The sequence below is a fragment of the Cavia porcellus genome, unplaced genomic scaffold, assembly GCF_034190915.1.
Source record: "Cavia porcellus strain 051 isolate PalLab524CR breed Dunkin Hartley unplaced genomic scaffold, mCavPor4.1 scaffold_1, whole genome shotgun sequence".
NCBI lineage: Eukaryota > Metazoa > Chordata > Mammalia > Rodentia > Caviidae > Cavia > Cavia porcellus.
In genome coordinates, this window is record NW_026947484.1 from 197842188 (window position 1) to 197869241 (window position 27054).

The window sequence follows — 27054 nt, forward strand, 5'->3', positions numbered from 1 at the left end:
AATTTGGAGATGCTAGGAACATGGAAGTTATGAGTAGAACTGCAGATGCCACCTCAAGAAAGAAGCTTTGTGAGCTCTGATTTGTAGAGCCATAGGTAGATGGGACTATCGAGCCCTTTGGATGTCATGTTTTCCAGCATGTCCTGGTTGCCTGATATGCAGCTACAGGACTTAATGTTTGTCTGCTGAGTTTTATTCTTCCTTTCATCTGATTTATTTAATGTACCTTATGCTTCCTTTTTGGAATGGGAATGTTTACCCTACTGCATTTTACCATGGAATTGTGTAACTTGTTTTTGGTCTTGAATTTCACAGTTCACAGTTAACAGTCTTCCTTGAATCTTGGAAGAGGTTTTTGACTTGAGCCTTTGAAAAATTCTGGTACTGTTGAGACTTTGGGGAAGGAATTACTGCATTGCTGGTTGTATGCATGGTATAATACCTCTTGACAAAAGAATTAGAAAAGATTTTGTGGTCACATTTATTTTCAACATTAATGTAGTTAGATGAATCCTGTGCTGCAGGTGAACAAAGAGTATAGTAGACTAGATAGGATGGAAGCCTAATTCAGTTTGGGAAGCTTTCGTGGAATGGATAAAGGTAAGTCTTTTAGGGAACAGTGTCATGTAATGGTATAGTAGAGAGCACAGACAGTTTTCTTAATGTTTTTGAAAATTTAAAGTCTGAGAACTTTGAGTATAATCAGCATGTGTTTTCTCACTCTAACCATAAACTTCTTTGAAGTAGGTATCTTGGCTTTGGCCAAAGACACTGTGAATGTTGCTTGAGGGTACATTAATTAATAGTATTTATTACCCAGAAAAGTCCATTAGAGAATTTTTTGATCTCCTTGAAGAAAGTTGCCTGCTTTATTAAGATAACGGATGCAAGTCATTCCATCTCAGTGCCTAAACAAGTCTTCTGGTGTAATTTCTGACACTATCTGTTGTAGGCTGTGTTGATAACTGTTGTAGGATTGTGCAGTACTGTATAGGTCTTTTATCCAGCAAGCAGAATCACTGAAGCATGCACTCACTTTAATTAAGAGGGTCATAGTAGTAGAGTAGTGATAGGGACGCAGCAGCAAGTATGTTGGTATGATACAGTTTATCAAGTGCTGGAATATAGGTATGAACAGAATTATGTGAGAATATAATTATTGCCTGAAGAAAGAAAAGAGGGTATCATTGAGAGAGAAGAGTTAAGCAAAGCCTTGAAAAATTAAAATTTGGTTCTACAAAGAATTAAGTTTGCAGCCTGTGTCAAATTAGAGGCTTAAAAGGACCTAGAATCAAGATCATTGCATACAGTGTACTAGTGTTTGTTTTTGGTCTCTGAAGATACATAGAGCATTTGTCATTTACTTTTTCTACTTGTAAAAATAATACCTACTTGATAAAGAAAAACCAGACAATAAGAGAAGTAAATGAATTCCATCTGTAATCCCATTATGTAGCAGAAAGTCATAAATACTTCGGGTTTTCTACAGATGACTTTTTAGAATGATTTCACAACTTTCTCTTCCTCCCTTCCTCTTTTTATTTTAAAGTAATATTTGGAGCCAGGGATATAACTCAGCAGCACAGCTCCTGCCTGGCAAGTGCAAGGTCAGGAGTTCGATTCCTGGTATTGAGGGAAAAAAAGTAAGCAAAGTGATACTAATTCCTTATGGTAATTGTATAAAGTTGTGTCTTTAGTACTTCATACAATAAGATAAAGAGGTAATCCAAATAGCTTCAGTTTATAACGTGAAGCACAGAGTGATTTATTTCTAGTGATCTGTCAAAATTATAGAATGAGTGTCAACAGATTTGAGATTAGTAGTTCAGTATCCATATTGGGCGTTTAGTTCATTTGTGCTTTGCTTTCAGATAACTTGGTTTTATATGCTTCCTAGCAGCTCAGCTTTTACACTGAAACTAAGCAAAATTTTGTACTGCACTAGGATAAAGGTACTGAAACTGCAGATTATCAGAAATCTATCTTTAATTTTCTAATCATCTAGGGATTTCTCAAATCCAAACTTATTTCTTAAACTTATTTCTTAGGTCTTAAAGACATAATGATTAACATCCCTAGAAAAGGGTCACAAATTGTCTAGAATACCTTTGTGTAACTGATACCTAAGTGAGTCTAGTTGATATTGTAGCAGTGAAGGGAAATGAGCTGTAAAGTTAAAAGTGAAAATTGAGACCAGGAAATTACTCTGAATGTTGCCTTTGGAACATTTTGTCCTTTGTTTCCATAAATGCAGTTGTGCTGTCAAGGAAATAAACTTGTAACCAATTCCACCATACAAGTAATTACCTTTATTTAATGGGGTTTTTTTTGGTCTTTTTTTTTTTTTTTGAGACGGGTCTCACTATGCAGTTCAGACTGGCCTTGAGCTCACTTCGTAGCCCAGGCTGGTCTCAAACTGAACTCGCAAGGATCTTCCCACCCCAGCCTCTGGAGTGCTGAGATTACAGGCGTGAGCCACCACGTCCGGCTTATTTGATATTTTTAAAATTTTAAGACCTGTATGATTTCTATGTTCCTTTTGCACATGAATTGTAGGTGTGTTCTTAAAAGTTCTCTAGACCATGAAAATTACTACTTGTGCTTTTTTTTTCTTTTTAACTATTTGTTTTTAAAGTTAATTGTTTCCTTTTTCAAACCTCAAATCTAGTAGGTGGATCAAAATTCATTTAGAAAGAACTGAGAATGGAGGGAGGTGTGGATGCTTACTAATTGGCAGAAATTGTGATATGAGAATTGAATGAAGTGATCCCTGTAAACACCACATGATGCAATGCCTTTAAAAATATGTGTGTATAAATATATAATTAGTATTTGAAATTATATTTTATTTTTACTTAATTGAACTCTCCTAACAGTTGTGTGAGATAAATGTTAATATTCTTTTTTTTTTTTTTTTTTTTTTTTTTTTTTGATACAGGGTCTTGCTGTGTGGTCAGGCTGGCCTTGAGCTCACTGTGTAATTTAGGCTGGCCCCAGAACTCACAGTGGTCTCCCTGACTCAGCCTCCCAAGTTTACAGGTGTGCACCACCACACCTGGCAACAATATTCTCCTTTTATATTTGAAGTAGTTTTGTCTTCTAGAGGTTAACTTGCCCATAGTCACAGGGTTCCTATCAGAACCATATCCCAAACCAGATCTATTTTTGGAGCCCAAGTATGATTACCAAATTCAATTGGTAAGTTACATATAGAACAATTCTAGGAAACACCTTAATAGTCTATGTTGTAATGTGCTTCCCTAGAATTTTGTCATGTGATAGCTCTGAGTTCCAATTTCTATCCCTGGTTTATAAGCAAAATTATAAGTAAATTATTCACCAGTCTCTGACCTTATAAACATATATGTCACATGTTTGCAGTTGCTACTAAATTGTGTATTTTAGGTTTACTGTTTGCTTTCTTACTTCAGGAATGTTTCCTAAAGAACTCTTTCTTTTAATCTAGATTACATGGAAAATGGATCTAAATGTGACTCTTAGTTCTTTTACCCATACATCCAGTTTTGCTTTTTTAATCTTTACATTTGTGCTACATAATAGTAGAAGTCTGTTGGGCTTTAAAATAAAATTTATTGTTTGTGTTTTGCAGCTTGCTTTCTCCAGTATTATTTCAAAAAATAAATCTTAATGACAATTGCTCAAAGTAATAGGAAATGATAGTGTTTGTTTTAAGTAAAGGTAAAATCATTTAGGATTTTTTAAGCCAAAATTTATATAATAACCATTATCCAAATTAGATAAAATTGTGCTTTTTAGCTTCTGTTCTTTACATGTATACAATTCCATTTGGTAAACAAGAATACAGATGCACTGTATACAGTCACTTTCTAAAGCTTTAGGGAAACATCTTTGCCCAGTCTAGTTCAAGGGGCTCACTAAACAAACATTCCTTAAAGCAAGACTTTGGTGGTGGCATCTGTAAAGTGAAACTGATTACAAAACCACAATATTGAGGGCCAGATAACAAAAGGAAACAGTTGTATTTTCAAATGTATTCTTTGTGAGGAGCCATGCTTTTTCTGTTTTAAGCCAATTTTATTTTTTTATTTAAAGAGGATAAAACCAAGGAAAATAAAACAATAAAACCAATCAAAATAAACCAGTATAAGTGGTACAGGGCTTCAAAACCTTATGAAATCAATAGTTACCATAATGCCTTTTGTTGCCTTCAAAATAACTGCAGATACCTTCAGACATAGTAAAAGTCCAACAGAACATAATATAGAAACAATAAAAACAATGCAATAAGGGCTTCAATCTTGCTGTCTTTATTTATTTATTTATTTTGTCTTTTTTTGAGACGGGGTCTCACTATGCAGTTCAGGCTGGCCTTGAGCTCACTTTGTAGCCCAGGATGGTCTTGAACTTGCAATGATCCTCCCACCTCAGCCTCCCGAGTGCTGGGATTACAGGCGTGAGCTATGACGCCCGGCTTTGCTGTCTTTTTAATAGCTGCTTGTGCCGTCAGATTTAATGTAATCAAACAAAACAAAAGAGACTGAAACCCAATCCTACAAAACAATGAAAATGATATAATTTCCAGGCGGGATTGCTTCTTGGTAAGGCCTGGTTCTCTTCCCTGCCACAGTCCTTGAATTGTGCTGACTCACGGAGAGAGAAGCTTGGGTCTGGCTGTCCCCACTCTGGCAGAAGCCTGTGCATGGTGCTTTCTTCCAGGCAGGGGTTACCTCGTCTGAAGCCAATTTTGTAAAGGTGAAATATACAAACAGTAAATGCAGCTCTTAAATACTATACAGGCATTCCTCATTTAATGACCTACCTATTTCACAACTGTTCAAGCTTATGTCCTGTGATTTTTGTGTGTATGCTGTTCTGTATATCTTGTTTATACTAGAGATTCATTGTCTTTTCTTTGGTACAGCACACCCTTTTTATACAGTACTGTAATTTTTGCTGATCGTACTGTGTAATACAGTACTGTAGCTTTATGTTCACTCATACATTACAGTGCTGAATGTAAGAGTTACGGAAATAAAAGCAAAGTCATCAAATTGAAGTTTCCTTTGACCATTTCTTTGTTCTGAGTGTTGTAATTTACATACTGTACATAATTCCTCATTTAGCCATCAGTTCATTTAATGACCTAATCACAAGAACAGAACTCAGTCATTAAACATGGAATGTCTAGATAGTTCTGAGTTCTGAGAGATGTAAACTTGCATGTGTCCACCACCACAATCAGGATTTACTCTTGCCTCTTTTTAGTTCTCTACCCTCATCATCTCAGTTCCTGGTAACCTGTGATCTGATCTCTGTCCCTGTAGTTTCGCTGTTTCCATTTAAGTGGACTCCTATGGAACCTGGGTTTGGTGGCAAGGACACTTGAGTGACTGAGGCTGGAGCACACCAATTTTGAGATCCACCTGAGCAGCCTAGGAAAACCCTGTCTCAAAATTTTTAAAAAGGTCTAGGGTAAAAAAAAAAAAAAAAGGTCTAGGGTAAAGCTTAGTATAAAGACCCTGGCTGCAGTCATCAGTACCCTCCCCCGCAGAGTCAGATAGCAAGTCTGAATACCATTTTATATCTGGCTTCTTTTACATAGACTAATATTTTTGCAGTTCTTCCAAGTTACTGTGTATATTATCCTTTTTTTATTGGAGAATATTTAATTTTTCGGATAGATGGCAACCTGTTTATATATTCAGTAGCTGATAAACATTTGGGTCATACATAGTTTTTGGTAGCTGTGAATAGTGCTGCTATAAACGTAAACAAATCTTCGTGTGAAACGTATTTAAATTTTGTCTTACCAGTAAATATGTGTGAGTGACTTGTATGGTTTATTTTAATAGGAAATAGAGGGATAAATCTTTCTCAAGGGAAGGGGATCAAGAGATGGGAGGGAGAGGAAGGGGATGAAAGAAGAATTGAGGTGATACTGTTCATTTACCACCTTCCCACAAGGAATACTTTGCAAAATTGCTAATAAAAATTAGAAAGTCTATTTAACTTTATAAAACAATGCAAAATGGCCGTCTTTGTGTGTGTGTGTGTGTGTGTGTGTGTGTGTGTGTGTGTCTTTTTCGTTTTTATTGGTACCAGGGATCGAACTCACGACCACACACTTGCAAGGCAGGCGCTTATGCCGCTGAGCTAAATCCCCAGCCCCAAAATGGCAGTCTTTTGCATTCCCACCAGCAATATGACTTTTCCAGTTGCTTCACATCTTTGGTATTCTTTAGATTGTTAGTATTGTTTTGTTTTGAGTAATTCTTAAAGGTATATAGAGTTATCCTATTATTGTTTCAATTTCTCTAATAAATAATGTCAATTTTCTAGTCATGTGTTTATCTGTCTTCTGTATATCTGTTTCATAAAATGCCCTTTTTTAAATCTGTGTGTCTTATTTTGTCTATTTATTTTTAAAAGAATAAAATCAATCAAAACAAAGCATTGAAAGTGGTAGAAAATCTCAATACAGAATAGAGGAAATCAACAGTAGCCACCATAATATATCATGCTGTCTTTACAACAGTTGTCCATACCATCAGACATAGTAAAACCAAATAAAACGAAACAGAATAAAATCAATCAGAACATAACATTGAACAAAACAAAACAATAAACTGGAACAAAACAGAACAGTGAAAACAACACTGCATGCTGTTGTCTTCAGAATAGTTACTCAGGTTACCAGACATAGGAATAAAACATTGGATTTGAAAACTAAGACAAAAGGAAAGCCCCCATGGTTGCCACAGTGCACACTGCCATCCTCCAGGTAGATGCCCAGACCATCAGCCCCAAGCCTACAGAGCCAGCCAAACAACACAAACATCAAGCTATTCCCTTCACCTCGGTGACTGTCACTTACTCTGAGTCCTCTGAGTCACTGAGTGGGAGCAGGGAGGAATGCTCTTCTCTGGCTCGCTCGTGGGAAGGCATGGCTTCTCTTCTGACTAAGTGTTTTCGATCCGCATGACAGAGCCTGCTTTATGGGACAGGGTGGTTTCTCTTCTGGCTGAGTTTTTTACTGATATGATGGAGCCTGCTTCACAGGAAGGGGCTTTGTTTCTCTTCTGAGACAAGGCCTCACTATGTAGTTCAGACTGGTTTTGGACTCAGTATGCAGCTTAGGCTTGTAATCCGCGTGCCTCGGGCTCCCAAGTGCTGAGTTTATGAGTATACACTACTACACCTGGCTTTGTGAGGGTATTTTTGGATATGCCTCTTTTTTTATTTTGTTTTTTTTTTTTGCTTTTTATCAGTACCAGGGATCGAACTCACAACTGCCTGCTTGCAAGGCAGGCACTTATGCCGCAGAGCGAAATCCCCAGCCCCTGGAAATGCCTCTTTTAAACATTGAGTTTTTGTTTTAAAAACCATTGTTATGAGAGTTTTTTGTGTATTGTTTCCAGTCTTTTATCAGGTACACGATTTGCATATACTTTCTCTTAATTCTGTTCTGTCTTTGCATTCTCTTAAACCGTTTTTTCCTGTGCCAGGGATGGAAGCCAGGGCCTTGTGCATGCTAGGCAAGCACTCTTGTCACGGAACTGCATCCCCAGTCCTCAGTCTTTAGTCTTATGAGCAAAAGTTTTGATAAAGTCCTTTTTCTCAGTTTTTTTTTTTTATGGTTTTGTTACCAATTTTGATCTCAGACTAGAACCTTTTTACCTGTCTAAATTGTGGAAACAGTAACAAGGCTGAATAATGATTGAACAGTGAGACTTTTATTTTTGGCTAAGTACAAGAGAAATGTAAAATAAACTTGAAAGTCATCTTTTCTAGTCTTACAGGTCAGGAGGTTATAGTTATGGGGGGATCAGCTAATAAAGGAGAGAAATACTCATGGGTTTTTTTTTTTCCAATAGGAATGAGAAGAGATTTTCCATAAATTTGAGTCCCGCCTCTTCTCATTCCTTTTATGGTTCTTCATGGTCATCATGGCAGTTGTGAACTCCTACGGCGCTGGAGATGTGTGTCATGTAACATGCAGATAGGGTTATAATGAAGTCACTGTGGCAGCCATCTTGGTTCCAGCCTGGTTCCTGTAGCTTACCTAAAGAGGAAACTGGCCAAATGCATCATATCAAAGATAAACAAGATTAGGGGCTGGGAATTTAGCTCAGCGGCATAAGCACCTGCCTTGCAAGCAGGCAGTCGTGAGTTCGATCCCTGGTACCGATAAAAACGAAAGAAAAAAAATTTAAAAAAAAGATAAGATTAGAGCAGAACAGAAGTTCAGCTCTGTCCACCAGGCAGTACAATATTAGAGCATGGTGCCAATTTATACATGCTTTTTGTGTTCTGATAAATCTTTGTGTCCTATGGTCACAAGGATTTCTCTGTGCCTTCTGTAAGTTTATAGTTTTAGGCTACATTGAAATGTGATACTCTTTTTTGTATAGGATATGAAGTATTGTTAAAGACTCACATTCTTACCTATGGGTGTCAGGTTAATTGTTTCAGTACCATTTGTGTTATGTTAAGTTAAGTTATGTTATGTTATTTCTTTGGTACCAGGGATTGAACTCTCAATCGCACACTTGCAAGGCAGGCGCTTATGCCGCTGAGCTAAATCCCCAGCCCCCACTTGTTTGATTTATTGTCTTTGTCAACTTATCTTACCAACTTTGTTGAAGATCATTTTGCCATGTATCTGTGTGTATTTCTGGAGTATGTCTGGACGGATGTGTGTCTGCCCTTTCACTCTTAACAGTGTTCATTAGTTTATAATCAAACTGCATTTTAGAAATGGTTGTAGTATATATTAGGACTGCTCATGATGCTAGGAAAGAGATAGCCCCTACCAGAAGTGGATTTATTTTTCTGCTATAAAAAAGTATTTGAAGATAAGCTGTTGTTATTTTAAGCTGTCTTAAGGGTCAACAAATGACCACCTGCCATTGTAGTCTTTAGTTACCACTTTTATAAAGTTTAATTGTAGCATACCTATACTTATTTGTGTACACATTGTTTATGATTTCTTTCATGTAGAAAGGCAGAGTAGTTGCAACAGAGACTACACATACACACACATAAGCCTGCATATGTCCTGTAACACCTAAAATACTTTCTAGCCCTTTGCTGAATAAATTCCTCAGGTTCTTATCAATACAATTAAGGACTCAATCTCTTTTAGTTACCCACCCAGTTGATTTTACTTTATTGACCTTTTATTCTGATGTCACCCATTGACAAAAGAGGTCCATCATGTTTCCATATTCACGTTTCAAGGCAAGGGGATGATGATGGCCACGAGTCCTTTTACCATGGTGATCAATTCATATTATAGAATACCTGAGTCTTGCCACAGATTCTCACACTTCGTTGCATGTAAAAATCTCCTGAGATGCTTTTTAAAAAGGTAGATTTTGGGGCACCCATGTAGAGAAGATTTTCTTGGATGAACCTAAGGAACTTGCATTTTCAAAAAGCAGAAATAATTTTGGTGCCTATAAAATGCCTGTGCCTCTGAAAAAATACTGTGTTGACATTTTGGTTGAAGGTTTTGATCCGTTAGTGTCTATGAATTCTAGCTAAAAGTACCATTATTATCTGTGGTCTTAAATAGGCATATTCCCAGAATGATTCAGTTGTCCAGTTGGGAAGTTAGGAACAAAAGAAGGAACAGGTACAGTTATTTACACTTTAACAAGCTTCTAGTTAACACTCGTAATTCTTTTGCATACGCACAGCTAAAAACCATTAATTTAAAGTTGTCCCATGTTAGCAGCATCACGATCTCCTGGGAACTTTTTAGAAATGCAAACTATGAGGTCTTCCTCCCACCACCCTCAGCCCAGATTACTGAATCAGAAACTCAAGACCATACAGACTGTTATGGCAAGCTCCCCAGCTGATTCTGATGTAGGCTAAACATTGAGAGCTTTTTTTTTTTTTTAAGGTAGTGAAAAAGAACCATAAGATGAAACAAAACAAGACAGTAATAGGACAGTAGGAAATCCATAATCGTTACTCTATTACATATTGTTGGCCTCTAAATAGTTACCTAGACTGCTGGCCCCAGGTCTGCAAAGTCAATCAGACAACATGAATGTCAAGTTGCTTCCCTGCTTCAGTTACTTAAGTTACTGTTGTCTCAGCCTGTGTTGTCCGCAGTTGCTTACGAGGTAGAGGGGTGGGTGGGAGGCAGCGATGACTTTCTTACTGTTTCTCCCTGGCTGAGTGCTCTTTCAGCACAAGGGAGGCTGCATGGTTTCCTTGCTGCTTCTCCCCACCTGACAGGGCCTCTGCCAGCACACAAGATTGAGAACTTTTGAAGGTATCACCAAATGTCTCCTATCTTAGACTAGGCAAAATTAATGGAATGACTTTAAAAAATCAATTTAATTGAGTTAATTATGTGTAATTATGTGTCACAGGTTAGTACCTTTGGAATTGGATTGGAATTTCAAGATGATTTAGCATGATAATTGTTGAGTACCTGTTTAACCTAATTAAGACATTAAATTGGTATCTTTAAATAACTCTTAAAAATCAACAGTTTTGTGTGTGTACAATACATTTTCCTAGTTTTTAAGGAAGAAAAAAACAAGGAAGTGAAAGACAATTTCTATGTTTATAAAATATAAACTAAGGAAGTATGAAAGATAAGCATGTATAAACAAATATAGACAAATGCAAAAACTTTTTGTCTTTTAGAGTTAAGTGTATTTCTGTGGTTGGAAATACATTAGAATAAGGTTTTGGCTAGAGTTCCATAGAATTCTCTGGTCATGTGCTGGAGAACAAAACAGTACTTCATAGCATGAAAAAAATATATCCTTCGTATTTTACTTTCAGTTATAATTACTAATTGCTTAAATGTGAAGTCTGATATGTTCTCTCATTTGCTTTCAGGAAGCTGTAATTTCTTTGTTTCTCCTCACCTTGAAAAACAGTTAAGACTCAGTTACTTTAGGTGTTGAAGTATTTCTAAAGTTTTGAAACCATGGTCAGGTTTGGTTTTTAGGTGCAGTAGAAGTTTTAATATGTGACACATAACCAGAATTCTAGTACTCTTGAGAGGCCACAGCAGGGGTATCTTAAGTTTGAGGCCAGCCTGGGCAATCTAGTGACTGAGCAAGACCCTGTCTCAAAATTTAAAAAAAATTTTTTACAAAAAATAAAACTGAAGTAAACTAAAATGCTACCAAACCAAACCAACATAAAAATTTTAAAGCAGACCTTCTCAAAACAAAACAAAACAAAACAAAACACTTTTGCCTGTGTAGAAGGAGGTTTACCAAGGAGAAAAGCAAAAAACTACCAAAACAACAAACTTTTAAAAGCAGAACTTCTGGAAGAAAAAACTTTATAGTACTTTCAGTTGTGTAGAATAAGTTTAACAAAGAGTTAAAACTACTTGACCCACTTGTAGTTCCACTAACAATAACTCCCAACATAAAATGAAGTTCACAGAAACAAGTTGTCATTGAAGCCAAGAGGCCTTTATTTCCACAGCAAGAGTAATTAAAGTGTTAGGATTTTCTTGGGAAAATGTCAGCAAAAAAGACTTGACACTGTTTCTCAGTCAGAATTTGCAGTCCAGGAAACTTGAAGTTTGTAGAGATGCAAAGCTCAAGACAATAAAAGACTGTGAACTAGGCTCTCTGGTAGCCCAGAGTACCTCTGTTACTGGAATTCTGCTTTCTAATCTGTTCGTTTTACTAATGGGTAAATGCATAAAAAGGTAAATGGGTTGCCTGATTCTCTTTTAACAGTCCCACACCCCCAACTATTTTAACTTTTTGTAAGGTGTTAGTTTTCAGAAAACCTCCTAAATCAGCCTTTGCTTTCTTTCTTGATGATTTCCTTTGGCTACATTAATGTTTTTGTTAATTTTTCTAGTAATTCTTGAATAAGTATTTAATGAAAATATTGGGTCTTGTCATTGTTTTTTGTTAGCCTTGGGCAGTCTACTTGAGTTTGTACTCGTTTACTTCTTTGCTGAGTCAACCAATAAAAAACTGTTATGACTCCTTGGAAATATTTGATGTTATTTGAATGTGGGTGCAGTGCTTTTATTCTGTAGTACTTTTATGCACTCATCTCCTGTACTTTATTCATGCATCTCAGCACTTAAGAACCTCTTAATTAATTTATTTGAGACATAGTCTTGCTGTGTAATTAAGACTGGCTTTGAACTCACTGTAACACAGGCTTGCATTAGACTCTTGGTGATCTTCACACCTCAGTCTCCAGAGTGTTGAGATTACAGGTGTGCACCACCAAACTGGGCAAGAACCTCTTTATATCAGAGAGCTCTTCCTCAGGAATACAGAACACCTACTTACAGTAGGACCATATGTGGAAATGTATTACCTACTAGGTGTTTTTCTATTGATAACTTTTGGAAGTGAGCACATTTTTCCTTTTTCTTAAGTGTATGAAAAGCCACTAAAGACTTTCCTCTTAAGAGCATTATTTCTCATCAGACAAAATTATAAATATTTTAATTGTTGGAGACACTATAGAAAACATTACAACATTGGCAGGCTACATGTATTCCTGGGTATTAGTCTCAGATTTGCTATTTATTTTTTCATGAACTTTGAATTAAGAGTGTAGCTGTAGGGGCTGGAGGTTTAGTTCAGCAGCATAAGTGCCTGCCTTGCAAGCAGGCAGTCGTGAGTTCGATCCCCGGTACCGATAAAAAGGAAAAAGACAAAAAAAAAAAAAAAAGTGTAGCTGTAGCCTTTATTCATTGCAGATCTTGATTTATTTCAGTTTTTCCAAACATTCAGAAGATATTTTTGTATCAAAAGAAGCTAGTAATAATTTTCTTTTTTTTTTTTAAATTTTATTTAAGGAGAAAAGAAAAAAAAAGCAGAGAAAGGGTACAAGTTATACAGATTTGCAGAAAAAAAATGAACAGTAGGAAATCACTAGTTAATGGATTACATATTGTCATCTTAGAAATAATTGTTCAAGTCACAAAATTAAAGCTTGTAAAGTGGACATTCCATCACTGATACTGCAAACAGTTCTGTTCAATGATCCAATAAAACTCTGTGATATCATTTTCTATCTTATACACTTAAATATACATGCAGTTATATAGTTTAGAGCACTTTCTTTTCCTCTCTTTTGTACAATGACTATTACACATTTTGGGTTTCATTGCTCCCACGGTTCTTATTACTTTTTTGGAAGAGAGTAAAACCAAATGTGACATAACAGAACAGAATTGGTCAAGTCAAAAGGGTGGACATAATAGATAATGTGAAAACATAATACAAGGTGATCAACAATGGTTACCATAATGCCTCCTGCTATCTCTAATAGAATTGCCTATATCGTTAGTTATAATACAATTGAACAAAACAGTAAAGAATAAAACCGAAAAAACCAAAACATCGGAGACATTGTAGGTCTTCAAAAGTAGATAAAAGTCAACGAGAATGGGCGTTATAATGAATCTCATTATCTTCACAGCTGATGCCTAAATGTTTGAACCTGATACTATCCAGCAAAACAGAATAGGGGAACATCAGTTAAAAACCAGATGGTGAGAGTAATACAGGGCTTTAAATCGAGGTAATGGAAAGTCAAAGTGGGTTACTATAATATATCCTGCTATTTTTTTTCCTTTAATTAAAAGGATAAAAATAAAAAAGTAAATAATGGAGTGGAGATTGAGATAAAAGAGGGCATAACAACGAAACAGCACAGATCAAAACATAACCATTTAAGCAGATTATCACCACCAGATAATCCTGACCTAAAAGTAGTTACCATATTGTCTCTTTCCTTGAAATCCTTGAGTACAACTTCGTATACTGTAGCATTAAGTATATCAAAACAATGTAAAACCATTTAAGAGAATGACAGCATTACAGAGTATTTAGAATCGGCTAACAGAAAATGAACAATGGTTTCTGTATAATCTCCTTGTCTTTAAAAGGTTTTTGCTTATACTATCGTACATAATAAAATCCAGTAAGATACAACCTATTTGGACCATTGGAGACAGAAGGACAAAAGCTAGATGAGACTTCAAAACAAGATGATACTAAATCAGTATTACCTATTAAGATGTCATTTTCTCCAAAATAGCTGTTCCTATCATCCAATCTTCTCTGCCTCATTTCTGTTGAGCTCTTATTCTGTCAGTAGCTGTCAGTTTGTCTTCTTCACTTTGTTCTCTGCTCCATTCGTTGTGGCCTCCACTATTTCTGGATTCTTTGTATTTTTCTTTTTTTAGAATATCCTGCAATACTCTCTGTAGAGTTAAATTGGTGGTTGCAAATTCCCCCAGTTCCTCTTTATCCTGGAAGCACCTTGTTTTTCCATCAATTTCTAGGGACAGTTGTGCAGGATATCTCAATCTTGGCTGGAGATTATTATCTTTCAAAGCTTGAATTATTTCCCCCCACGCTCTTCGTGATTTGATGGTTTGTGCAGAGAAATCTGCTGTAATTCTGATGGGTACTCCCTTGTAAGTGGTCTGTTTCTTGTCTCTGACAGCTTTTAATATTCTGTTCTTGTATTGAATTTCTGGAATTTTTATTATTATATGCCTGGGTGTTGCTCTGTTTGGGTTGTAGGTAGCTGGGGTCCTGTATGCCTCATACATCTGAGTATCTTTACCTTTTGCTAAATTAGGAAAATTCTCCTGGATTATTTCTGTGAGTAGCTTTTGTAGTTCATTTGTTTGTGTCCCTACTTCTTCTTTTATGTTCTTAATCCTTAAGTTATGGATCCTCTTATCATCTTCTTGTCTTTGTATTATTGCTGTTTGTTTCTTTGTTATTTTTAAGAAGTTTTTCATTTCATTCTCCCATATTATAATTCTGCCCTCCAGTTCAGATAGTCTGTCCTTAGTTTCTTTCAAGCTGTTATGCCAGTCTTCGATAGCCTTCTTAGTTTCTTGGTAGTCCCTTTGAACCTGCTTCATGTATTCTATGCTTTCCCTGTTTTCTCCATCAAACAATTCTCCCCTCTTTTTCTGTTCTTCCATTCCACCATCTGTTTTTTCTTGGGTGGTGCTTAGCATTTCTCTAACTATTTTGCATACTTCTAGCTTCAGGTCGTTGATAACTTCATTCCTGAATTGGTCTATGAGGCTCTCTATATGGCGCTTTATGTCTATTGGTGCGGTGTCCGCTATTGCCTGTTTCTCAGAATTGGGGGCAGAGGAGCCTTTCTTGTTGCTGCCTCTTCCCATATTCTCTGTTCCTTATATATGCAAGCTTATATGAGAGGCCCAGCTTCTCTCCCTGTCAGCCACAGCCTGATCAAATTGCGCCGGTTAGGTGTTCCCACTCACCGCTGCGCACCAGGCAGCCTACGCGGGGCCCGCCCTTCCCGGCCTCTGTCGGGCTCTGTGATCTGGGTTGGGCCAGCCTACGGGGTCTGCCGGCAGCATCACGCAGGCCAGGCACTTTTCACCAATCCCGCCCGAGAGGGGAATGTGTGGCTGGAGTCGCCACCACGCCCTGCTCCCGCAGGACTGCTCGGGCCCAGAAAGTCCGCTGGAGTCAAACTGGTGGAGTGTCAGTGTCTCTCACTCACCTCACCACAAGTCAGAACATGCCTCCCTGCTCGCCCTGTTTTCGACTCCGTTCGCAGACTCCCGTTCTCAGAGTTTCCGTGCGTCTCTCTCCTTGCCGAGCCGATGTAGAGGCAGCCAGCCACCGCGCAGCGGGAAACCCAAATCGCAGCTTCCAAAGGTGCGGGGTCCAGCCTCAGCGGCGCGGCTTTTCTGTTCCTGTTTTAGCACCAGGACTGCATTCCAAGTTGGTTTCTCTCAGCCGAGTTCATTCCTGAGTCAGCAGAGCATAACTCCACCTGCTTATGTCTCTTTAGTCCTCACCATACCTGGCTTCTGAGCCTAGTTTTTCAGAGAGCCTCCGGTAGTTGCTGTTATCTGTCCGCCATGTTCTCCCGGAAGTCTCAATAATTTTCTTTAGCATATAGACCCATTTTAATCAGTACTGCCCTCTCATTTTGTTGATTACGTGTGTTTGTAACCCTTAGATTGTAGGAAATGGAAGTGAACAGCAGCTGCAAAAAGAGCTAGCAGACGTGCTGATGGATCCTCCCATGGATGACCAGCCAGGAGACAAGGAACCTGTGGAAAGGTCACAACTGGATGGTGAAGGAGATGGGCCTCTTTCTAATCAACTCTCAGCCTCATCCACCATTAACCCCGTTCTATTAGTAGGGATCCAAAAACCAGAGATGAGTCTGCCAGTGAAACCTGGAGAAGGAGGTTAGGATTGCTGCATTGCTTACATAACTAAAGGTTATTGTTTTTAATATTTGAGTGTCTGCCCTGTACTAGATTTGATAAAGAGGGGGAAAAAATTCTTTAGAATCTCCAAACTCTAGTTCTAGGGAGATTTTAAAGATATATACACTATATTCCCATTACCCTTTAAATGTATTTCAGTTATACTGAAGAAAGAAAATAGTAAGTAACACTACAGGACTCTTTTCCAGAGTACTGTATTTAATGGTTTTTCCCCCAGGAAAGGAGGAATTTTTGTACAATGTTGCCAAAATAGAGGAATGATCCTTGATGAATAATATTTGCTCCAGACTTGTGTAACTCTATTGGAATAGTTACCCAGTTGGAAAAGTAGGTGTAGGACAATAGCAAAAAAGGAGGAAAAGAATGTATTTTGGGGAAAGTTAAAGCAAGATTAAGAGAATATAGTAAAATGGATATAGGATGATGAGTGAAACAAAATCACAGCACCATAGATCAGAAAGGAGACAAATCAGAGAGTTTTTCAAAATGGTAAAATACTACATTTATATTTGACTTAAAGTACAGAATTAAAACAGATTTGAAGTAGCAAAAAAGTAATCATATTTGAATTGCAGGACAACTTCTGGGTTTGGGATTGACTCTCAATAGCAAAATCTAAAAATCTTGGTATTACATTTCTCACTTGAGCCATCTGGCTTCCATGGGCATTTCTTCAGGGATGCGCCATGGTATCTCATTAAAACAATTTTAGAACCTATATGTTACCGTTAGGCTTTTACTTGCTATTTATATCAGTAATGTGTCAAAATAAAAATAATCATTTTATCTTTTTTAGACTCAGAAGTGTCAAGTCCTTTTACACCTGTGGCTGAGGAGGACAGCGTGGTTTTCAGTAAACTGACTTACTTAGGCTGTGCCTCAGTGAATGCCCCCAGGAGTGAAGTGGAGGCCTTGAGGATGATGTCCATTTTAAGAAGCCAGTGTCAGATTTCACTGGATGTGACCCTGTCTGTGCCCAATGTGTCTGAGGGCACTGTGAGGTGAGACCAGCCTCTTGAAATTTTTGTAGTAATGACTCTGATCTGTTTCAGAAGGATGCAGTAGTGAATAAAATATTTAAATTATTTTATTCATATAATGTTTATTTTTGTTATCTCTTTCAAGAATTGTGACCCGTGTAAAAAATGGACACTCATTTTTGTATACACTCCTCACCCAATTCTTGTGTAGTGCATTAAAGATTTAAATACTTTGAAGATATTTGAAGAACTTTGATCATGAGACTCTAACAAATTAATTTATACTTTCCATGTTTCCTCAGTAAAAATAATAATATGATGCATTTTTTAAAAACAGAATTTTGTGCTTATTTTAGAAATTAAAAAATGTATAGATAAATACTATTCCAGTACAGAACCTGTTTTCAAAATGAGGTTACTGAGGCCGAAGTAAGCTTCTAGAAATGGTTACTGTTTATATTAACTAGAAGAAATAACAAAGATGGCCAAATAAGATATCTATTGTCAGCCAGCTAAGCATAGAATTGCTAAATAATGCATTGAGAACAGCTAAAATAAAAATCTTTCCCCATTACTGAAAGTATATGTGTGTTTCAGAAAAAGCACAAAACAGCAAAACAAAAACCATTAAAGGTGAACAACATGGTACATGCCTGTACAATCCCAGCATTTAAGAATCTAAAGTAGGAGAATCACAAGTTGTGAGGTTAACTTAAAGCACAACCCCGACCTGAAAAGACTACCCTTAATTTTATTTTCCCATTGATAAAATATATTTAACATCTTGGTTTATGAAGAGAGTGTGTACATCTAAATCTACATAAGTACGAATGTATAGTTATAGAATTCTTAGAATCAACATTTTTGTAACACCAGTGCAATTACAAAAGGATCCACGGTTGAGGCTAGCCTCAGCAATCTCCCAAGATCCTATCTCAAGCCAGATATGGTAGTTCACACTGTAATTCGAGCACTCATGAGGCTGAGGCAGAAGGATTGATGTGAGTTCAAGGCCAGCCTGAACTACATAGCTAGACTCTGTCTCTTAAAAGAAAAAAAAATCATATCTCAAAATGTAATTTTGAGAAAGGACTGAGAATGTAAGGTGGAAAACAAGAGAAAAATGAGAAAATAATCTGTCTTGTCCCATGTTTTCAGGGCATTTGTGAAAGACCTTTAAGCCTGACTTACATCTTCTTCCTAGGTACTCATGAACAGGACCTCTGTGCTTTCCCCATCAATGACTCTGCCCTACAATGTTGACTTCGCATTGTTGTATGCTCAGTGCTGTGAACAGATAAAGGATGTTGTGGATATCATAAACTCACCAAACATGAGAATACATACTTTTTATTGACATGAAATTATATAGTCAATAATTTTGATAATTCACATATTTATTAAAATTTAAGAATAATATGGTTAGCATACCAAAAGTGGTTCCATATGGTCATTTTGCCACAAAGATTGTCTCAAATTCTGATAGGAAAGTAGCACAAATTGTCATACTTCCTTTAATTAATTAATTTATTTTTTTCATAGACTGTTAGATCCTCAGACGAATACTGAAATAGCGAACTACCCTATCTACAAAATCCTCTTCTGTGTCAGAGGGCATGATGGAACACCTGAGAGCGACTGTTTTGCTTTCACTGAAAGTCATTACAATGCCGAGCTCTTCAGAATACATGTCTTTCGCTGTGAAATACAAGAAGCTGTAAGTCCTTAAGAGAAAACGTCTACACATGAAACTTCACCAGTGCTTCCACTGTAATTGCTAAGTGTGTCAGAGGTGACCTATTGGCGCCTTCATTATTGGTTCCAACAATGACATATTTGCAAGCCACTCTTTTAGACCCAATCTTGTTAGGACAGTTTTTTTTTTTTGTAATATTTAATATCATTTTTAACCTTTGTAGGAAGTAATTTTAACCTTTGTAGGAAGTAATTTTTCAGTTAAATTCCTAGTGTTTATAACCATTTATTTCTTTTTTTTTTTTAAAACTCTCTTTGGTGGTTTTTAGTACTTTCTTTAAAGGCCTAACAAATAAGTTACCTAAAGAAATAAGTAATGGAAAGATGATTACCCCTCAACGGTAGGAAGCTTTTCAGCTTTAATAGTATTTTATGTCTTCTGATAACAGCCCATTTCCTGACATGTCTGGTTGTAGGTAAGCCGGATACTTTACAGTTTTGCCACTGCTTTCCGCCGTTCTGCCAAGCAGACCCCACTTTCAGCCACTGCTGCACCGCAGACTCCCGACAGTGACATCTTTACCTTCTCTGTATCTTTAGAAATAAAAGAAGATGATGGTAAAGGTTATTTTAGGTAGGGCAATTTATTTTATTCATTTTCTTGAGTTTATATCAGCATGCTATAATTACCTATCACTCAAGGCAAAGTTTGGGTCAGATTATATATACCTTTCACTTCAAAAATGATTGCTTTTGTAGGAAGTTTTTGAAATTTATCATTTAACATTTTTTTTAAAAAAGCAGATTTATAGAAGCAGGTTTGAATTTCAGAGCAATAAATTCATCATGTGGGAAACATCTTACTACCTTATTTTAATTAAGCTAAAAGTAGCTGGCTGACTGATATGAATTATAAAAGACATAAGCAAAATGAAATCCTGTCATTTGCAGGAAGAGAATAGAATGCCAGACCATCCTGCTAAATGAAATAAGCCAGATGCAGAAAGTTAAATATCACATGTTTTTCTCTTACATGAAAAACCAAATGAATGAATGAATGGGAAATAATAAAAAACTAGATCTATTATGCTTTATTTGTTTAGTTTGGTTGGTGTACTGTTTTACCTGAAGAATTTAAGTCTTTAAAATCAAGTTTTTACCATTAATGTTTATCTGAACACATAGGAAGAAGAGAAATGAATGCTTTGTCTGAAGTCTAACCTACACAGAGTTAGAAATAAGCATTTTAGTTTTTAAGTACAGTGACAATTGTCAGAGTGGTAGGAGGAATTCTAGAATAAAAAATAAAAACATTAGTTTAATTATTGCTATTATTAACAATATAACCATTGCCAAGTTTCTTTAAATCTCCAGGTAGTAGTTTCCTTACTTATTAAATCAGATGGCAAGGCCGGAGATTTAGCTCAGCCACTCAAGCACTTGCCTACTAAGTGTGAGGCTATGAGTTCCATCCCAGGTACAGAAAAAAAAAAGAAGAAGAAGAAGATGGTAAAACTCTAAATTCTCTGTAAGATGACTGATTTTTTTTCAGTCATTAATTTTTTTTTACATGAATCATATCACAAAATGAATGCTTTTTAGGATCATAATCAAGTTGCTTATACAAGTTTCTTCATAACTACATCATGAAATGTGCTAAATGAAATTATACAGAAATATGAATAGTTTTTAATAATTGCTTTCATATTAACACAATGCTTGGTTCCTTCTTTAGGAAAAAGTGATAGTTTGATCTTTCTTCAGACCTTGGTGTTGTCATGCCATCTGGTGGTCAATTTAGGGTATGGTGAAACTTCAACTTTGATTTGAGGACTGAAGTGTACTATATATTAGGCATTATGCTTTCTCATTAGCTACAGTTTTATTCTCAAAACAACACTGTGAGATAGTTTTTCCTACAGTTTGTATTTCTTCCCTGAAAAAGGAAATTATAATGTATCAGATTTCTAATATTTTTTTCTTTTTTAAGAAACAAGTTACTTTTAGCTGGGCTTGGTAATACATGACTATAATCCCAGCACATAGGAGGCTAAGGGAGGAGGGTTGTTACAAGTTCCAGACCAGTCTGGGCTATAAAGTGAGTTCAAGGCCAGCCTGGACTGCACAATGAAACCCTGTCTCAAAAAAAAAAGAAAAGAAACACGTTACTTTAAACTGTCTATTTTCCCTTTATTGAAGATGTTTATGTAGTTCTTATATGTAAATTCCAGTTATGAATAGAAAAGGTAAAGTTGTCTCAGTAGAGAGGCACAAAGCAGGACTTCTTTGTAACATCAAGCTATCACAGTAAAATGAGCACAGACAACCCTGTTCCATTTACTCTCATAGTAAGGTGATATTCCAGACTATCCCTAGGTAGTCAGATTTGCTTTTCACATTTGTTAAGAGCTTTGTTTTCTTTGCTGCTGAATTTGCAATTTAAACACCATTGTTGTTTCATTTCCCAATCTAGTGATAAAATCATTGTAAAGGATCTTTTGTCAGATTTGAATTTGCCTAATGCATTATCCAGTAATTCTGTAATATGTTTCAGAATTTATCTCACAAATATTCCTTGATGTGACCCTAAATAAGCCACTCATTCCCTTTAATACTAAGTATAGTATAGTAGCAAAATTAAAAAGTAGAAATTAAATATTTAATAGAATAGTTAGAATGTAGTATACCCATATGATTATCATCTATTCAACAGATATATATAATGTAGTGCACCATAGTACAACACTTAATTGTCAGGTTTTACCCTTATGTAAATATAGACAAGGTGCGGTGGAAGAAATTAATGTTCTTTTTCCATTCCTAAAAAAGAATAATTTTACTTTATTCCAGCTAGAAAGCAGTTTCTTAATATAGCCCTTAGGGAAATGGAACATTTTATTTATACTACTCAAACCTTTTCTTTCTTTGTTTCCTTCTTCCTTCCCTCCCTTCTCTTTTCTCCCTTTTTTCTTTCCTTCCTTCCTTCCTTCCTTCCTTCCTTCCTTCCTTCCTCCCTTCTTCCTTTTTTCTCTTTCCTCTTTCTCTTTTCTTTTTTCTCTTATTTAATCCATTGCACAATCCCCTGAGATAAATTGAGTTGATATTTTGCTTGCCAAGGAAATTAAGCCTAGGCCTTAGTTTCCTAATTTATTCAATTACATGTTATATTCTCTGTTGAGATCTATTCAGTGGCGTGCTAGGACCAGAAATATAATTTAGGCCCCTAACATTCAGTGAGGTGAACTCTCACTGATTGTGCTTTCCACTCTACTTCCTGTTAATGCAGCCCTTTTAGATTCATGGCACCAGAGACAACTTGATATATGCTGTTTTAAATTGCTGAGAGATGAGATTATATTTACTTATACTTCAGCATCCACAGAACATAGAGACCAGTGTTATCTACTGACAATTGAAAATTGAGACCTGTCTTATCTCCTTATAGGTGAAATTTCTGTCAGCCACAAATATTTAAGAGTTTGGTATGCAAAAATTTTCTTTAAACATGTTTGTCATTTCTAGATTGCTAAAATTCTTTGATTTTGTAATATAAATGTTATAAAATGCTCTTGAATTGGTTTCAGATAGTTTTACTTTTCAGAACCACTTTTAGTTTGAGTAGATATTTAGAGGTTTCATCTGGCCACTTTTTTTTTCTTTTGGTACCAGGGATGAACTCACAACCTCCCATTTGCCAGGCAGCCGCTTATGCCGCTGAGCCAAATCTCCAGCCCCTGGCCACTTACTTTATCTACTTAGGTTCTCTTTACAATTATGTTAATTTTGTGTAGAAATAAGATATAATTTAGACCTTTTGCATATTGACTGATGCCACAGACAAGTGTTCATCTGGAGAACAAAAGGAGCTAAAGAAAGTACTGTGTGGGAGACTAGAGCTTTTTTGGGACTATTGTTAATGTTTTATTAAGCTGATACTTAATTGACTCAGTATTATTTTAATGATTATAGGGACTTAGAATAAGGTATATTACTGAAGGGAATTATTAGGCAGCAGCTATCTTATCATTGTCCATATTTTCTTTTTCTCTTAGTTTTTAAAAGGCAACTTTTTTGAAACTCAGAATCAAAAATTATCTTTTACATTACATATTTTTTAAAAATAAAGCAGTAATAATTCATTTATAAAAATGAATGACCATACATAAAGGAAAGAAAGTCACTTTTTATTTGTTTTTTATTCCTGGATAACAGATACCATGCAGTATACTTTGCAACTAATTTCCACAGCAACAAAAGAAAATAAAACTAAAATCGTATATTAGGAGACATGAGTAGGTTTTATATGTAATTTAGTGGATTATCTATAGTGATAATGATATCTCCACTTTAAAAGACAATTTTTTACTTTTTTGTTATTATCTGAGAACCAGGCATAGAAAAGGATCAAAGATTCAAGGTCTTTATTTATTTAATACATTGTTCAAGTGTGTGGCAAGAAAATAAAAATTTGCAAAGTAATGAAATATGTTGTTTTGTAGTGCTGTTCCAAAAGACAAAGACAAACAATGCTTTAAACTACGCCAAGGAATTGATAAGAAGATTGTCATTTATGTGCAACAAACAACTAATAAAGAACTTGCCATTGAAAGGTAAGCAAGTTTAGCTTACCTAAGTTTAGCTAAATTTAGCTTGAATAGAAATTTTGTTTTTAGTCCATCTAATGGAGCTATTGCCTACTGTATTAAAATATATTTCAAAGTATCTCTAGTCTAGGGAATTTTGTTTATTGAAGTTAATGCTTCATTTCTTTTGAAATAGCTGTCATAAATCTTCAGCTAATGTGTTAATCTTAATTATGTGGCAATAAAAAGAAAACAGAATTTGCTTATCTTAATTAAAGAAGTAACTGGTTTGGGTTTTTTTTTTTATTTTTTTATTTTTGGTACTAGGAATCGAACTCAGGACCTTACATTTGCCAGGCATGCACCGTACCACTGAACTGTATTCCTGACCCACAATTATCATTTTGATACCCATAATTTATTGCTAATTCTAAGATATTTCTAATTAGAAATTTTTATTAGATATTTCTAATCATAATTCTAAGATAATTCTAACTATCCATGAGATGTTATAACTTAATTTAAACATATTTTATATATGTTACCTCTTTTCCTCAAATTTATATAAGTTCTTTTTTTGCAGGTGTTTTGGTCTTCTCCTTAGCCCAGGAAAAGATGTACGGAATAGTGATATGCACTTGTTAGATTTGGTAAGGCCCTTTTTTTTTCAAAGGTCGTTTACTTAGTAAATGTTCAAGTAGGTTTAGGAAGGTGTTCTTTGTAAGCTACAAGCAGTACACCAAGATAAGGTAGTATCCTTATTCCTAACATAGTATTTCCAATCTCAATCTTGATTTCTTAACTCTGTAATGGTAATAATAATTCTTATCTGTCAAATTGATGCGAGAATTGAAAAATTTTTTATTAGAGAAATCTTTCCAAATTGTCATGTGCTTAGCAGATAGCAAGAAGTATTAGGATTGCTATAAGTAATAATAATTTTCAAAACAAAAATTACATGGTGATTACTCACTTGGTAAAAGAATTCAACATAGGTTAAAATAATGAATTCCCCTGTTCAGTTTAATATGTTTTTAAGCATTTACTTCACATACAACTTTTGAGGAACAAATGTGTAATCAACATATCTTTAATCTTAAGTGTAGTCATTCACACAAATTTAAATCTGATCCTCTTTCATATATATTTTTGCATTTCTTATTTTTCGAAAGCAGCAAAACAAAGCTTGGTTGTTATTACCCACTTCACATTAAAGTTTATTTTTATTGTTTCCTTAGGAGTCTATGGGCAAAAGTTCTGATGGAAAGTCCTACGTTATTACTGGAAGCTGGAATCCAAAATCCCCACATTTTCAAGTTGTAAATGAAGAAACTCCTAAAGGTGATGCAGATTGCTGCCATAAACAGAACTTTAATAAAAGAAGATACCCAAACGTAGGACCACTTGTTTGACCAGTCTTTCAGTATTTACCTAATTCTGGTGAAACAAAGAATTTTAATAATTCTTAACTTTATTAAATTCAACCTATAAATGAAACACCATTTTTTGCCCATTTTCCACTGCTTAACTATTTTCATTTTTCACTTTCCCCCTGCTTTTTCTTTTGTATTTATGAACTTATTTATTTACATACATTGAATTGTATTTGTTTTTGTGGAGGTAATCCAAACACATCTAAAAGTTTAGAGTATATAAAAAAGTTTTAGCTCGGGGGCTGGAGGTTTAGCTCAGCGGCATAAGCGCCTGCCTTACAAGCAGGCAGTCGTGAGTTCGATCCATGGTACCGATAAAAACGAAAAAGACAAAAAAGTTTTAGCTCCATCCACCCAAAGAGACTTAAAATGTAACCACTTTTGTAAAGTTTATCACATACTCTAGCATAAATACTTCCAAGAAATTTTATACTCTTCTTGAGCAACCTTTAATAACAGGATAGTAGGCTATCCTGAAAATATAATTTGTTCAGTGGATACCTCTTATTGAGCAGTATTTCCCCTTCAGTTTTTCGTGTCATTGATAGCGATTCAGATAAATTGATATGGGAGATAACTAGTTCTAAATTGTAAGATACTATCATTAGCTAAAATGAAAAACTGACAATTTCTGTCATTAATGAAGTTAATGTAAAAGAGCCATGAGACACTTTCACAAAACAATACCAATGAATTTCTTAAATTTTAATGTGTATCTAGCTATCATTACTAATTGAACATCTGGGAGTCTACCCAAAAAATGGATTCTCATTACAGAAAAAATTTCAAAACAGTGATTTGTCAATTTTTAGATGTTTATTTAATTAATAATTGGCCTTAAAGTATTTTGAAAGTTTGTAGTAACAGTACTTTCTTTTACATTAATCACATAAACAAATGTATTCTCATCTTTTTTTATTTCTTTCTCATTCCTCTCTAGATAAAGTGCTGTTTATGACCACAGCTGTTGATTTGGTAATAACAGAAGTCCAAGAACCTGTTCGTTTCCTCCTAGAGACAAAAGTTCGAGTTTGCTCCCCTAATGAAAGATTATTCTGGCCCTTCAGCAAACGTAGCACTACTGAAAATTTCTTTTTGAAACTAAAACAGGTACTAAATTTTTTGTTGCTGCTCACTTTCTCCTAAATACCTAACTTTCCATTTGGTGTCATTCAGTTCAGGTCTGCCAAAGACTTGTTCTCTTTGATGTCTTTGTATCTGTTTTTGTTTTCAGCTTTTTGAAACAGGGTTTCTCTAAGTAGTTCAGGCTGGCCTTGAACTAACTTTGTAGCATAGGCTGACCTGGAACTCACAGTGGTCCTCTTGCCTCGGCCTCCTGAGAGCCTGGATTGTAGCCATGTATCATCATGCCTGTTGGTATTTTACTTCATTCTACTAGTGTATTTTCATTGGATGTAAGTGTCTAGATTTTTTTTTTTTTTTTCCTTTTAGCATTTTAAAGATGTCAGTCTATACTTTTCTGGCTTCTTTTGATGAAAAATCAGCGTGCTGACTTTATTGTTCGCTAAATGTGCTATTTTTCTGTCTTTTTTTAAATTTTTTTATTTGTTTTTTATCTTTGTGTTTTTACTTTTAGCTGTGATACGCCGAAGAATGATTTTTCTCTCAGTTCATCTGCTTGGATTTTCTGGGCTTCTTGAATTTCTACATTTTTAAAACCAAATTTGGGGAAAACTTAGCACCTTATTTCTTCAACCTTTTCTCCAGTCCCCTTCTCTTTTCTTTTCTTCTAGTATTTCAGTTACACATATTTTAGATATTTTAACTTTCCCACAAATCTGACTATCTGTCTTTTTAAATGTTTCTTCCTAGATTGGATTATTTTTATTAATATGTCTTAAAGATCACTGACTATTTTGTCATCTCTAATCTGCTATTATAACCACTGAATAAATTTTTCAAAAAGTTTTAGGTCTTGTAATTTTCTTTTGCAGAATGTCCATGAAGTTCTTTTCTTTTTTAGAAATACTTTGTTTTCTCTTGAGATTTCCTATTTGTTCTTTTATGAGGGCTTGTTTTGTTTTTTATATCTTCAAGCATCGTTATACTATTGCTATGTAAGAAACCTTTGACTGGTAACATTTTCCTGTTTCTGT

The 27054-nt window shown here is 35.5% G+C and overlaps 1 protein-coding gene across 6 annotated transcripts in view; it reads left to right on the forward strand.

Moving 5' to 3' along the window:
• Nucleotides 1-27054, forward strand: part of Rabgap1 (RAB GTPase activating protein 1) — a 188447-nt gene that overhangs the window by 53528 nt on the left and 107865 nt on the right. For 5 of the 6 annotated variants that reach the window (XM_063227092.1, XM_013153319.3, XM_003470795.5 and 2 more), the window contains exons 3-10: nt 15970-16204; nt 17043-17247; nt 18769-18943; nt 19398-19555; nt 23421-23531; nt 24088-24154; nt 24743-24845; nt 25878-26047. In XM_063227092.1, the coding sequence (XP_063083162.1) occupies nt 15970-16204; nt 17043-17247; nt 18769-18943; nt 19398-19555; nt 23421-23531; nt 24088-24154; nt 24743-24845; nt 25878-26047 (1224 nt within the window). Of the gene's footprint in view, nt 1-15969; nt 16238-17042; nt 17248-18768; nt 18944-19397; nt 19556-23420; nt 23532-24087; nt 24155-24742; nt 24846-25877; nt 26048-27054 lie in introns of those variants that run through there. The other variant, XM_063227093.1, reaches the window with a different exon arrangement.